Source organism: Adiantum capillus-veneris, chromosome 2, assembly GCF_014529385.1.
Source record: "Adiantum capillus-veneris isolate H3 chromosome 2, ASM1452938v2, whole genome shotgun sequence".
Taxonomy (NCBI): domain Eukaryota; kingdom Viridiplantae; phylum Streptophyta; class Polypodiopsida; order Polypodiales; family Pteridaceae; genus Adiantum; species Adiantum capillus-veneris.
Window position 1 is genome coordinate 103,920,950 of NC_140932.1, and position 15,247 is coordinate 103,936,196.

At 43.7% G+C, this 15,247-nt stretch overlaps 1 protein-coding gene across 3 annotated transcripts in view; it reads left to right on the top strand.

Moving 5' to 3' along the window:
- Positions 1 to 14,768, top strand: part of LOC147463311 (uncharacterized) — a 52,664-nt gene extending 37,896 nt beyond the window's left edge. The window contains exons 15-20 of one of the 3 annotated variants that reach the window (XM_086488001.1): positions 13,158 to 13,271; positions 13,339 to 13,390; positions 13,925 to 13,977; positions 14,053 to 14,114; positions 14,196 to 14,247; positions 14,327 to 14,768. In XM_086488001.1, coding sequence (XP_086344127.1) covers positions 13,158 to 13,271; positions 13,339 to 13,390; positions 13,925 to 13,977; positions 14,053 to 14,114; positions 14,196 to 14,247; positions 14,327 to 14,407 — 414 coding nt within the window. In that variant the 3' untranslated portion in view covers positions 14,408 to 14,768. Of the gene's footprint in view, positions 1 to 8,969; positions 9,436 to 13,157; positions 13,272 to 13,338; positions 13,391 to 13,924; positions 13,978 to 14,052; positions 14,115 to 14,195; positions 14,248 to 14,326 lie in introns of those variants that run through there. The other 2 variants (XR_015185044.1, XM_086488009.1) reach the window with 2 other exon arrangements.
- The last annotated feature ends 479 nt before the right edge of the window (positions 14,769 to 15,247 follow it).

Consider the following 15,247-nt stretch of genomic DNA (forward strand, 5'->3'; position numbering starts at 1 on the left):
TTACAAAATAATTCCTGCCCATACTCATCCTCTGCTTATAGTTCAAACAGTGAGAAAATGAACAAGAAGACTAAGGAGTTCAAGGATGGGCTCAAGCAGGCAAGTTTGACACGTTTGCAGGCTATCAGGGCACCCATCGAGCCCTTGCATTCATACTGTAGTTTGACGTTGCCTTCTTGGGAGGTCGTTTCTCAGAACGCTCCTAGGTACAAAGGGCTACTCGTGGTCTACTCTCTTCTTGCACAGAGAAGCAGCTAAGGAATCGGTAAAATTCTAGAGTGTTTTCACTTCTGCCAGGATAACAGAAAAATATGAAGGAGATGCCATCAGGGGTTTGCATCATATGAGAATGAATAAGGAAGACACTTTGGTTTGCCAGTGTCCTCGTTTCAAAGCATTATTTTGATGAAGGACCAGATTGCCAAAAGAGATTTGACGGTATTGTCTACAAAAAAAGACTTCATTTAGAGACTTATGGGACATGCCAAGCAAGGTTTTGGTATGCATGCTGGCTCATTGACCTATACTATGGACAAGTCAGTGTCCATCTCAATGGGACAAGAGTCTTCCACTAGAAAAACCCCACAGTTCAGACAGTGCTGAGAATTACAATCATAAGGAAACACCGTGCTGGAATGAACGACCAAAGCTTCATATCACCCTTTGCTTCTCCATGGAGACGAGGGACGGGTGATCTCATCCCTTTGCCAAAAAACTCTAGTCAAGAGCTATAGGTTCAAGGAGAAATGAAATGAAATGTTATATTAAACGTCTTCAAAAGGCCAGAATGACCTATGAGACCAAACTGATACAAAAGTGGTGAATCTGTTACAATGTCTGGGTACCTTAGTACTAAAGTACTAAGTGTGAAAGGTGTGAAAATAAATGTGAAAAACTAAATACAAAGTATTAAATAAACTTCTTAGGAGCATTCTAGGTGTCTGGCTAGAATGCTTCTAATCCTTTGTTGTAGTCTCCTCCGGTGAAGTGTGCTTCTGCATCTCGGTCGTGGTCGTCTCGATTTCCTAAGCTCAATCGCCCTGTCAATGAGGGTGCCTTTGGTATGGATGTGGGTACTCCTTTGTGCTGGCTGCTGGCCTCTTGCTTCTCCTTCCACTCCTGCTTCTCTCGGTCCAAAGAAATCTGTGATCTGCCTCTGAGGTTGTAGTGCTCTTTGTCTTCTCGTTAGATTATCCCTGTGCCGATGTAGTTCCAGTAGGTACAAGCCTAAGCATCTTTGATCTTGGTATTGCATGACTCTAGCTAGAGGTCCAAAGCCTTCTTTAAATAGGCAATGGAAACGCCCACGTATCTCATAGCATACGGTGCAAGACTCTAGCTAGAGGTCCAAAGCCTTCTTTAAATAGGCAATGGAAACGCCCACGTATCTCATAGCATACGGTGCAATGGCATATGTAGTGTAATTCTGTCTCCGGCTCCATTCCGCATAACTTGCAAATTCTGCTCTCAGGTGGGATTCCCCTAAATCTGCCAAATTCAATTTCCAGCTGGTGTGAGGATGTACGAATCTGACCAATAGCACATCTCAAACCATGAGACAGGTGGGTATCCATGTAGCTCGGGCGAATCACAAATCCATCTTCAGATAGCTGTAGAAAGTTTTCTTTGTAGTCGGCCATCTTCGTGCCCAATTCTTGTGTAGGATCTACCCATGTCCTCTTAGTATCCAACTGTATAAGATCCTGACGGATGATTTTATTAATCTCCGTTTGTGTAATTGCCAGTGATGGAGCCTCAAGAGAGTATTGGAAGGGGGGTAATCTTTCCATACTGAACCCGTGTCTCTGAAACCACGAGGACAGTTGCGCATACCAGCATGATGTATCCCCTTTCATTGCTAATTGTCGAGAGGATTCGAGGCCAGTCTAGTATATTTGTATCCCACAAACCATGTTAAAGGACACTGATCTGGTAAGAGCTTCAATTTCTATCGGAGTGGCAGCTAGTTCTGCTCGGGTAATCGCGTGTGGTACGGAGGCCTTGGTTCTAATCATTCGGGACATCATAGATACCAAAGGTCTCTCCATTGACTTCCAATTATCCTGATCCACAGATGGTCCCCAAATCTGGACCCCATAAAGCATAGCCAAAGCCACCACAGTATCAAAGAGCCAAAGTTTTGTTCGTGGTTCCTGAAACTGCACTTGTGAACACATCCTCTCCAACCCTCCCAAGGCCGCAGAGGCTCTGGACAATCTAGCAGCCGCTGCTTTCTTAAGAGAAAACTTCGGTCCTGCAAATACCACACCAAGGTATGTGTATGCATCTGTGTACTCTACTGTATCCTGGCCATATGCAAATGTAGGTGCCGATCTCCTAACCCACTGCGGTGTGGTGTTAAACACCATAACTTTGGTTTTACCCAAGTTTACCGACAGTCCACTGTCCTCCGCGAATTTATGTAATGCATCTAGCTGCCTCTGCATTCCATCTGGTGATTCTGCTATCAATACAATATCATCTGCATACAACAACAAAGGGATCCATGACCCTGCAAGTTGAGCACCTCTGTCACCCTCTCTATCAATGTAATCTGATACCTCATCTATGTACATACCAAATAAAGTAGGGGACAGTGGGCATCCCTGCTTTACTCCAACGGTGGAATGAACAATGTCGGAATCCCCTTCTGGAGTACGTACATAACGAGTTACTGACCCGTATCAGACCATGATCCCCCAAATAATCTCTTTGGGGACCCCTAACTCTTGCATCCTGCGCATCAATCTGGCCCTTGGTACTGTATCAAAAGCTTTCCGAAAATCCGCAAAGCAACAATACATCCTTCTCCCGCTTGCTCTTCCTTCCTCAATAATGGCTCTGAGCGTAAGAATATGATCTAAAGTGGAATAACCCCTCCTGAATCCAGCTTGTCCTATTGCCCTTATGCCCTCATTCTCTGCCCATCTACTCAATTTTTGCTCAAGAATGGATGCGTACATTCGGGTCAATGTGTGACCTACTATAATGGTACGGTAGTTCCCGGGTATCGTAGGATCCCCTGACTTGAAAATAGGTACGATAGTAGATAATTTCCAAGATTCAGGTAATCCTTCACACATGACCCGGTTAAACAGACGAGCAAGGACTTCTGAAAGTAGAACCTTGGCATGGATCAGATGTTCTGCTACTAAACCATCATGATCATATGCTCTTCTTGTCTTCATCTTATCGATGGCTTTTTTCACCATTTCCGTAGTAAAGAAAGTACTAGTAGCAGGGCATGGCTCTAGCGGATCTGGTAATGGAGGCTGTCCAGATACCATATATAATGATGTTACATATTGACCCCAAATTTCAGGAGAAGTAATCGTCGGAGGCGGTGAGTGCTCGTGAAATAAGCGCCAGGCCTCATGTGAGTCCTGACTCAAGAAGAGCTGATATAAATCCTTCTCCAGTTTGGCTAAAAATGCCCTTTTCTTGCGACGTACTATACGCCGAAGAGCAATCTGAGATTGCTTATATGTGATGATCCCAAGTGTAAGCTCTTTTTGGACTTGGGTTCTCGTCTCTCTGCATTCCTCGTCATACCAACTGTTTTGAGGCATGTTCGCAAATCCTCTCTTCTGAACAGGTTGAGTATGTGGGTATGCCTCTTGTGCTGCTCCATGTAGTATCTCTGTTAATTGAGAAGTAATCTCCTCTACAGTGTATACTGGCTCGGCTGCCCACATCCTATTATAGATCTTTTCCACATAGACTGAATCAGTCTCTGGCGTGAAAGTATATCTTGTGTGTGTCTTCTTCCTTTGTACTTGAGAGACATTGTATTGGAAGGAGATTGATAAGGTCAAGAGAGCATGATCCACTGCAATCCCAACCGGTCTGGGTCCCACCTTAAAGTCCTCGATACTAGAAATAAAGCTTGGTGAAGTCATGACATAATCCACTGTACTGGCCCCATGCCTGTGCGGGAAGCATGTGAATCCCCCAGATAAAGGGAAATTCTCTAGACCATTAAGTATGGCCAAACCATGTGTAGTTGCCATCTCCCTGAGATGTCTCCCATATTCAGTATGTTCTTTATCCTGTGAGTTTCTAGTAAGCCCCCTCTGTGATAAATCCACTTCTCTTAGCATTTCCTCAGAAGTATCATAGAATACTGCTTGAGAGTTGGCCGTTCTGGCATTAAAATCTCCTAAGAGAACGATGTCTCCATCTCTAGAGAACTCCCATATGTCATTATTCAATATGGAGAAAGGGGACTGTCCTTTAGGTGAGGAGTAGACTGATGTACTTGGAGGGAAGTAGCATATAGCGATATATAAAAATCTACCTGTCTCGGCTCTCATTCTCACCCACATATACCTTGCTTGCTCATCTTTCCTGATAATCTGTAGTAGTGGTTTCAGCTCCTCTTTAAATAAGACTGCTACTCCTCCTGAACCCGGGCTACCCTATAGAGATCTCTTGTCTGGTCGACCAGTTGTTTCCCATAAATAACCCTTCACATGTGGCATAAGCTGTCCCGGTATCTGGTGTGTCTCTGAGTAGAAAACTATGTCTCTGTCCCTAAAGCTGTCTTCAACGGGACCTACATCTAGCCTATATGATCCATTACAATTCCACGCCGCTATCCGGAGCGTCGCCCCATAGGTCTCGCACCGTCATGATGAGCGCTTTTCCAGAACCACTACTTTCCCTCCTCTATAAAAGGCGATTTTCCCCTTTTCTCTTGCTGCCCGGATCTCTGGCATCAACTCTTGCATGTGTGCCACTTGTGCCAATGTAAGGTCATGTCCCAGGAAAATACCGGTTTTCTTAAGAGTTGGCCTCTTCTTTAGAAGTTCTTTCCTTGTTTCTATATTCGGGAAGCGGAGAATAAGTGCCCTATCCTTTACGTTTCCCTTCTCATCGATTCCTTTCTTGCCCACTCTCCATGCACTTGTGTGAGTAGGGTCTGTGATGCCCATGCGTTGTAGCAGTTCCTTCACTTCTTCCTCTACATTCTCTTTGTCTTTGACTCCTGTGACCCGCACATGCAGAGCCCGATTCTTCCTTTTCTGCTCTTCCTCAATGGTCATATTAATAATGGTGGAGGTAGGTGTGGTCTCGGGCATCTGGGCCTTTCCTTTCTTCGCATCCTCAATCCATTTCTCTGCTTCATCAACCTTTTCTTGTGTCTTAAAAAGACGTTCCGCCCATGAAGATGCCGTTTTCGATTTCTGTTCATCTCCTTCCCGTAGAGCTTTCATATGATCCTTCATGTCCTCGAGCTCCTTCAGCACCGAAGGTTGGTCGTCTCCCTTCTCCTTAGTTGCAGATTTGCAAGCCGCAAGTTCTCCTTTTAGCTCCTCGATTATTGCATCTTTTTTCCCCATGTGCTTTTCCATATTTGTTCTCCATGCTTCAAAACTTGCTACTGCCTCATCGAGTTTCTTTTGCATAACGCATTCTGTTACATTTACTTCGGCCTTGATTAGGTTTCGTAATTCCGTTTTCAAGATCTGAATTTCCTCATTCTGTATCCCCCGGATCTCTCTCCTTAGTTCTCTCATCATGTCTCCATACATGGAGTTCCTGTAGCTCTCAGCGCTCGTGTGCATTTCCTTCCTGATGTCATTCCTCATATAGTTTAGCTCTGATTTGAGCATCACCTGGACCTTCTCCATCATTAGCTCATCATGTATCCTGGAGGTTTTCCCAACTCGTGAGGATCCTAGTGATAGTACAGTATCTCTGTTTCTCCGTTTAAATGTAGATGTTGTTTTTTTTGGGGTGGTGTAGCTTACACTCGGCCCTTCCCCTTCGGTAGGCGGATCCATCGAACCCGAGCCACAAATGTTGGGTAGGGTACTAGGGTGAAGGACTGAGAATAGGGCAAAACTGTCCCGCGCGTAGGACAGGACTTTCTACACGTAGAGGAGCTTGTAGAGCGTAGAGAGAGAGAGAGAGAGAGAGAGAGAGAGAGAGAGAGAGAGAGAGAGAGAGAGAGAGAGAGAGAGAGAGAGAGAGAGAGAGAGAGAGAGAGAGAGAGAGAGAGAGAGAGAGAGAGGCTGGAATCTGTGCCTGCGCCTGGCTCTCTGTCCTGCCCGTAGTTCCTGCGCTCCTCCTAGCTCCCTGCCCCGTGTGAGTTCCTCTGCTCTGCGTGCGTCTCCTTTGCTCTGCGCCCTATGTGGCTTGTGCGCGACTTGCACTTGCTGCCCCTGCAGAGTATGGTACCCTGCGACCTGCAGCAGACCTCTGCTCTGTGCCTGTGGACCTTCCCCACGTAGTGAACTTGCTCGCGTAGGAGACCAGCTCTCGTAGGAGACCAGCGCGTAGGAGAGGTCTGCTCTATAGTTATGCAAGCAGAGGCAGCTCGTAGTGAATATGCGCGCGTAGGAGACCAGCGCGTAGGAGATCAACTCGCGTAGAGAGAGAGAGAGAGCTTTCAAAGTGAAAGAGAAGCTTAATTGAAGGAGAGAGAGGGGAGGCAACAGGTGCTCCGCCGCCCCCATGGTCATGTCTTCTCGTCCGCAAGGAAAAGAAAGAACCAAGGGAACCAATTGATAGTTCATCAAAGAGTTTCGAAGAACCAAGGGAACCGGATGATAGTTCATCAGAGAATTTTGAAGAAGTAAGGGAATCAACTGATAATTCATCAAAGAGCTCCGAAGAAGCAAGGGAATCAGGTGATGGGTTCATTAGAGAATTCGGACGATTCAGAATGAGGTGTCGGTGGATAGGGGAGGCTAAAGGGATACCAACAGGTCACAAGGCACAAGAAAATAACAGAAAGGTACCAAATAATTTGGCCAATGGCACTTTTTGGCTCTCGATGCAAAGTAGATGGGAGAGGAGAACTTCGCAAATTCTTTTCAGTTTTGAGGTGTACCTTGAAGCTTTTGGATTATTAGTAGTGTCTATGCCGAAAGTTACCGATGAACCAACAGGTTGAATCTGGTGTGGTGCGGACTGTACAAGAGATGAGCCACTTCACTCCTTTGTCACAGATTCTCTAGATTGAATAAAGTCACTAATTTGAGATTTTAGGAATACTAAAAGGCTGACGATATTTAGCGGAATGACTTTATGAAAATATGTACATTGAATTGAAAATTGTCTCGAATTGAAGATGCTCTTTCATGTGTATATTGGTAGAGTATGTGTTGGAAAGATGAAATGTTTACAACATTTTTTGGAATGAATGATTTAAACTTAGTGCATCTAGACATCTATTAGAGATCAACGAGATCGAGATGTGATGGCTAAGTGGCTAGTGCAACATATCCCCCCTAGAGTGATACGGTGAATGAGAGCTGGAGATTTCTATATGGATGAGATGACTGGATACTCTTGTGAGTGCATCAAGAGTTCCGGAAGGACGAGATGGTTGCACAAGGATCTAGGTGCATGGAGAGTTTTGGACAGGATGAGATAGCTAAATTCAATGATTGAAACAATGTTCAGTGTGATTCCATGGACTGCATGCTTTGTGAAGTGTACTATCTTGGGGGGATGGTTAAGGGCATGATTTGCTCAAAATGTGAAAAGAAAGGATATGGATTTGACAGTAACGAGGTTTAGTAGATCAAGACATCCGTGAAAGATCAGTGCGGTTTGGATGTGATTGCTAAATAGGTTACGATGATCACGATTTGTATTTGAGAACCTCGACGTCTTTGTGGAAGTGTTGGATTTGTGGAGTCTAGTGCATAGGTACATAGAGTTGGTGTCTACTGGAGAAAGTTTCTGTCCTTTGGCTATTTTGCACGCGTAATTGAGGGCCATTACAATTCTTTCCGGGGGGGGGGGGAGAGGGAGGGTATGTCACAGTGGCGTGCCCAACCCAAGAGGACGAGACAGAGAGGACAAGGGGTTAGAGTTTAAAACTCTAAGCCAAAAGAACTTCAGATGTTATGACCAAGGGACCTAAAAAGGGGTTAGGATTTCAAAAACCTAATCCATAACTCGACCAACTTATGGAGCACCGACTGAAGGGCCTTAACCCTAAAAATTACAAAAGCGTGAGGGCTGGGAAAATTTCCATTGGAGGTGCCATGTGGCATGTTGTACAGAAATTCCGCTATTTGTGCTTGCTGATTGCTGTCAGTTTTAGCGCATGCTTTTGGAGAGTAGATGCTTTTTGGAACTGAAGCTTTTGGAACATTGCTTTTGGGCATCCCTTGTACTGTATATAAGTGCCTTAGGACTATAGCCGTGTGCTCTTTCATGCGTTCGAGACAGGTAGAGAAAGATGAAATGTCTACAACACTTTGTCTGATAAATGATTGAAACTTAGTGCATCTAGATATCTGTTAGAGATCGGTGAGATCTAGATGTGATGGCTAAGTGAATGAAGAATGAATGTGATTTGAACTTAGTGCTTCTCAACATCTGTTAGAGATCAGTGAGATCTGGATGTGATGCCTAAGTTAATGAAATTCTAGTGCATCAAGATGTCTGAGATGATTGGAAGTGAATGAAGAATGAATGTGATTTGAACTTAGTGCTTCTCAACATTTGTTAGAGATCAGTGAGATTTGGATGTGAATGCCTAAGTGAATGAAATTCTAGTGCATCAAGATGTCTGAGATGACTGGATACTGTTGTGAGTGCATCCAAAGTTCTGGAAGGATGAGATAGCTACACAGTGATCTAGGTGCATCACAAGTGTTCAATGTGAACTGAGTGTGTGAGATTTGTGAACTGCATGCTATGTGGATGTACTGTCTTGTGGGGATGGTCATGGGTATGGTTTTCTTGATTGAAATGTGAAATGAAAAGATATGAATCTGATAGTAACAAGATTTTGTAGATCAAGACATTCGTGAAAGATCAGTGTGGTCTGGATGTGATTGCTAAATGGTTACAATGATGAGGATTTGTCTTTGGGACCCTCAATAGAAATGTGATTGATCAGTGACTAATGTCTTTGTAGAAGTTCCGGATTGGAGGAGTCTGGTGCATGAGTACATAGTCTGTGTCTACTAAAGAAAGTTTCTGTCCTTTGACTGTTTTTGCAGGTGTAATCGAGGGCACGTGGAAGAGAAATAGCCGAGTGGATGAGAGAAACTGAACGAACCAACTTGAAGGACTTATAAAGCATGGGCCGTGGGACCTAGAACCCTAAAATCTCGAAGCTTGAACTCTGGAGATGATTTTCGTAAAACGTGCTGACATGCTGACGTGGCAATTGCTGTATTGATTTTCCGCATTTCGCACTTGTGTGCTGACATGGCTGGCTGTATGGATTTCCGTAAATTATGCTAGCAGCTTTTGCAGATTTCAGCGCTAGCATTTGGAGACTAAAGCTTTTTGGGTTTTGAATTGATTGCTTTTGGGGCTTTGCTTTTGGGCATCCCTTGTAAGAATGAAAGAGCCCTGAGACGTCTCCAGAGCATCTGGACGTAGAGTCTAAGAGCAAAGGACCCTCGAGAGTTGTACTTTGCAGTGATCAATAATAAAGAAATACCGAAAGGGGTGCGAGTCTTTGGAGCCAGTGCTTCTAGGCGCGGAACTCCGTTGTGCCGTGTCGACTCTCTCTCTCTCTCTCTATATATATATATATATTAAAGTTCAGTGGTTTTGAAGTTTCTCTTTATGTGTTGCTATTGATTTCTTGCTTGGAGTGTCCAAGCTTGTGAGAAGAGAAGCGTAAAAGAGATGAAGATATTACAGGAACGTCAAAAAGAGCTACCAGTTTAGCAGTAAAAAAGACAAGGGGCCCGCTCTTAAACCGCTCCAGAAGTGGTTATGGAAGAGGCGCCTAAAGATAAGAAGCAAGGTAAACCCAAGGGACCTTCTTATAAGCTGAAATCTGACATTGAATTGGCTACAGATCTAAAGAAGGTTTTTGAAGAGCGCATTCTCAGTAGCAAGGTGGAGCTCACGTTGGGTGACATCTTGGGAATTGCCAAGCGTGAGTTTCATGAGAAGGTTATAAAAACTATCAAGAGCTCTTCGGGGTTTTTGGGATTAACATCTGAGGGTTCAGTGTCATACAGGAAGTTTAATGAACTATCTAAATGGGAAAAGCAATATGTTTCAAGTATTCAAAGTGAATTGCAAGGACATGACGTGCTTGAACTAGATGATGTTATTTCAAGAATCTTTGATTTGAAGAGGTTTCTTATGTGGATACTATGTCAGAGCTAGAGGAGATCAAGCAATACAGGTTACAAAGCAGAACCGACATTGTTGAAGTGCATTCAATGGACACATATGAAGAACTCGATTTATTTGAGACACTTACACATATGAAGGAGGATTTGGATGAAACAGTTGAAGTCAAAGTAGAGACAAAATATAAAACTATTGCAAAGAAGGTGAGGCTAGTGGCTGCACCTTTGCTAGAAGGAAGTGATGGAGTGATAGAGAAAGCTTCTCGGCAGCCTATGCTAAGAGATCCAAAGAACATTGGGCATAAATTTACTGAATAGACATTAAAGTAGTTGAAGAGTGGGGAGGAGGATTTCTTTATTGAAGAGGAGATCAAATGCTTTTGAGAGATGCTTAGAAATCATGGTAAAGCTTGCTTTTGAGCCAGGTGAGATTGGGTGTTTAGATCCAAATGTTGTTTCTCCTATGGTTATATTTACTGTTCCTCACATGCCATGGAGTTTATGTCCTATCCCAGTACCTAAATCTCACTTTCTGAAGCTTATTGATTTGCTCAACGAGAAGATACAGATGGGTATTTTGGAACCATCATGCGCACCATACTCCAATTGGTGGTTCACTCTTTTGAAGAATGGTACCCTAAGGTTCATTCAGAGGACATGCAACTGGTCATAAGGTAACAATCCGCAATGTGTAGGTATTGGTCCAATTGTGGATGAGTTTGCTTAAGCCTTTGCGGGAAGGGCTATATACTCCACGGGTGATCTCTATTCAGGATACGACCAATTTCAGCTTGCTTAATGAGCAGGGATCTTACTACAATGCGTACACCTCTCGGTTCAGTAAGGATGTGTACTCTACCTCAAGGTGCTACCAACACTGTAGCTCATATGATGAATGGCATAAACAAGGTATTGACGAATTTTATTCCTCATGTTAGTATGCCTTTCATTGATGATCTGTTGATCAAAGGATGTGAAGAAGGATTCAAAGAAGATGTAAAAGATCAGAGGGGGTGCCGACGGTTTTTTGCCCAACATATTACTAACTGTGATGCCATTTTATCCAGCTTGAAGAAGTTAACTTGACAAGGCAAAAATCAATTTTTGGTGCTAAAGAGGTTTTAATTATGGGGCGTATGTGTGGTCTAGATGGAAGATGTCCGAGGCTAGCTAAAGTTGAATCTATACAAAAGATGAAAGATACATGCACATCAGTTATTGAAGCTCGTTAGTTTTTGGGTACACGTGTATTTTACCTTATTTGGTCGCCACACTTTGCTTATGTTACAGATGTGCTTTATCAATTGCTAAGGAAGGGCAAAAGGTTTGTCTGGGAAGAAGTTCATATGAAGGTCATCAGAAAATTCTAGATGATGCTTCTTGAGTCTTTTACCTTGAGAAAGGTTGACTATAAGTATGGAAGGCTAGTGATCTTAACCGTTGACACTAGCCCGACAGGTATTGGGTGGGCTATAGGTCAAGAAGATGCAGAAGGTCACAGATGTGCAGTCCGATTTGGGGCAAAAGTGCTTAATGCTCGTCAAAGAGCTTACCCACAGGTTAAGAGAGAACTTTGAGGTGTTGCTGCTGCCCTAAGGTCTGATAAAGAATATTTTATTGGGGCTTCAGTCGTGGTAGAGACAGATTGTTTGCCATTGATAGAGATGATTGCAAGGTGCTCTACCCCGGACATTGCCATGTTGCGACAAGATGCTAGGCCCAAGTTAACATCAAAGTTCAAACACCTAAGATGGTCAGATATCTTATGTGTACTTCCTTACTACATGAGGATTTTGATTTGATAGCTCCAATGTCCAGCTTTCTCGTGTAGAAGACCTGGCATCGGAATAGCAGCTCTACAAAAATTCAAGCTACAGCAAGGAAATCTGCAGATATTGTACCTGCCATTTCACAATTTGGAAAGATTGTGGAAGAATCAAGTACAGAGGCAAGCCTGGGTTGGAAGTTTTGAGCAATGGAAGCCTTGATCCCCTTAGCTGGCCTCGCCTCCCTCACTCCTACCCTCTCACCTCTCGCCCCCTACCTACACTCTACTCGCTCCTATCTACCCTCTACTCACCCCTGCCCACACTACTCGCCCCTACCCACTCCCCTCTCGCCTCTACCTACCCTTTACTCGCCCCTACCCACCCTCTATTCACCCCTATCCACGCTACTCGCCCCTAGCTACCCAGCTCTCGCCTTTACCTAACCTCTACTCGCCCCCTACCCATCCCTCTACTCATTCCTACCCTCCCTCTAATCACCCCTACCAAGCTGAACCTTCGCATGTGTTAGTAAATTGATATTGTGGATTACAAATTATGGATGCATCTTGGTTGACATGATCAAGAGCATTTGGCTTAGCATTGTGTGTAGATATGCAATTCCTTCAGTTATCTTGGTATACATGACAGTTTTCTAGTGCTTTCTCTCATCGAGGCGACGAGTGGTTTTGTGGCGGACAACATGTAGCAGGGCTACAGTGTCACTTGCACCAGACAGGCAGTCACAGTTGGTCTTGGGTTCACACTGGGTGACTCTCGCATGGGCAGTGACACGTGGCAGACACAAGGAGTGGTGTTCTAGAGGGCACCGTGGCGAGCTCACCGCCACCATAGTTTGGAGATAGGCGTAGCTGGATTGTCAGTGATATTTGTGTTAGCCATTGACTGCTTTTACTGTTGTATATATGCTCAGTTGGTTTTAGTCGTCGTTGCATCATAGACGTCTTATAAGTCAGTCTAGAGTCTTGTGTTGAGTCTAGCACTTGCACATCTGCACTCTGTCTGCATTGTGGGAGCCTCAACACCCCATTGTACCCGTGAGTTTTGGGCTTGGAGCGAGTGTGCTGCCAGCCAGGTCGAGTTTGTACTGGTTCCATGAGTTAGTTGAGTTCTGGGGTTCGGAGTCTATTGTTGAGTCATTTGAGTTAGTCTTGCTTGTTCCATATTGCTCTACAGTGTTCATTCTATGTTTGGAGGGAGATTTCTTGCATACTGCATTGAGGAGCACCCACAGTAGCGAGCACGGCATACTTTTCCTGCTACAGTCAACTGTTCCTTTCTTATGTCCTTGTTGTTGTAATAGTCCATTCAGGTGCGTCATGAGCCATTGCCATCCATTTCTGAAGTCATGAGTGTTCCAGCATCACATCTCGGTCCGCAGTTGAAAACTCTTCTGCTTCAAACTGTCAAGCAATATGTAAGTGGAAATTTAGGTTTTGCTTCTCAGAGTTGATATTTGGTCTCAATAACATTTCTCTTGGCAGGAAGTACTTGCTGATCTACTTAGAACTGCAAGTCCAGGTGAAGCAATAAATGGTTAGTGTAGCTTATTACTTTGACTGGTAGTGCTGGTTTCGAGAGATCTTTCTAAGCATGAAATTGCCCTTCAGATACTTGTCTTGCAGTTTTTTATTTAAGGTTGAGTAAAGCTAGTAAAAGCACAGAAAATTATTTTGTGCGTGATATATCTCAGCACCCATTCTAAGCATCAAGGACTCTTGAACATCTTCAAGGTCTGTAAAGAAGTTTTGTTAAGAGTACCTGGCAGTTCTTTGACTTGCTGCCAACTGCTCTCGAGAACAATTTGAGTCTTCACACATCGTTCTCTCCTTTTTTGTCATTTTTGGGAACGTCTACCTAGCATACCAGGATAGAAAATGGGATGAACTGACGTTAAGCATTGATTGCCTGTTTAATGAGCCGATGAAGGCATGGCTGTTGTACTCTCTACGCTGGTCCTTGTGCTATGTTTTGGTCCATTTGGCAATCTTGCTGGTTGCTGATTTGATTTTGAACACATCGTTTGTATGATGCATGCATTCTGAATTCGGACTGTTATCATGTGTCCAGTGCCACTCTCTACAGTGTGTAATAGAGTATTGGCAGAAGGAGAATTTGGAGATGTAAGTGTCTTTGTTTGCATGTCAACAATGTCATCACATTATGTGTCCCATAAACTGCTATAATTTCTGATGCAGTTGGATTGTACTTCAAATTGTCATTCCGATGTTGACAACAAGATTCATCAATTGAAAAGCAAGTATGTTATTTTTCTAAAGACTGTTGAAGTGTTAAACCCTCGATGCTTTGTACTCCTATAAAAGATTATGGGTTTGTGCAGGGTTGCAAGCCTTACGAAGGAGCTGGTTTCTGTCAAGCAAAAAAATATGCAGGTTTATGATAAGGGACTACAAAATGATCAGTATCTTTGTTTCTTGATTGTTTATCTGATTTTATGTTCTTGAAATTCAGCTTGAACGCCAGTTGAATGCTATCTACAACAGACAAGAGGTAGAGAGGATACGGCAAGAGGATGAAGAGAAGGAATATTGATGTACCCATTGAGTTGCTTGAAGTGAGCCCAAACAAGATGGTGGTTTTGATCAACACCCCGATGAATTACGGGAAGTTTGTCATCATGCCACATTATTTCTCACGAACAGCTTTTCTCAGAAAGAATTAAATTGCTATTATGGTGTAAACGTGTTTGTGCCAGCCATCATGTTGTATCTATGTACATAACCATTCTGTGATTTCTCCTTATCGCCACATACAACAGTCCTTGATGGCTAATCCTGTTTTGTAAATTCACTTGTAGGGGATGTTAGAATCTTGTGCTTAAAAGGGGTGCAGCAACCCTGTCTTACACATGTACCTAGTCTTTTGCAACGATGTTCTTTGAATTGACGTGGCTCACTCGTTAAATTATTTAAAGGAAACAAGGCAATGTGTTGCGCAAATATTTTGAGCAGATGGTATAGTCTTTAGCTGATGAGCCTATTGCTGCAATCTTTCTTCAGACTGAGCCAGTTGTGCATTGGTGGATGGTGTTATTGCAGCTGCAGCTTCTTGCTTTGTAAGGTTGTTTGTTGTAGAGCCTCTTGCACCTCTTGCAGTTGGGCATCTTGTTGATCTTGCCCGGTCATAAGCATACCTATAATAGCTAGGAGGTTTGAATTCTCCATTCCTGTAGCCGTGTTAGCTTGTCTGTTGTGGATCTCTTCAGTCGAGCCTTCTCCTCCTCTTGCAAGCACCAAGAGTTAACGTTATTGTTCTCATTCAACATGTGCCATCCCCATTTGGGCGCCCTCTATATCTCCCATTCGAACATGCAGCTGGGTATTGCATGAAGTCTTTCCTGGATGTACTTGTTCATTAGGCAGTATGATTGCT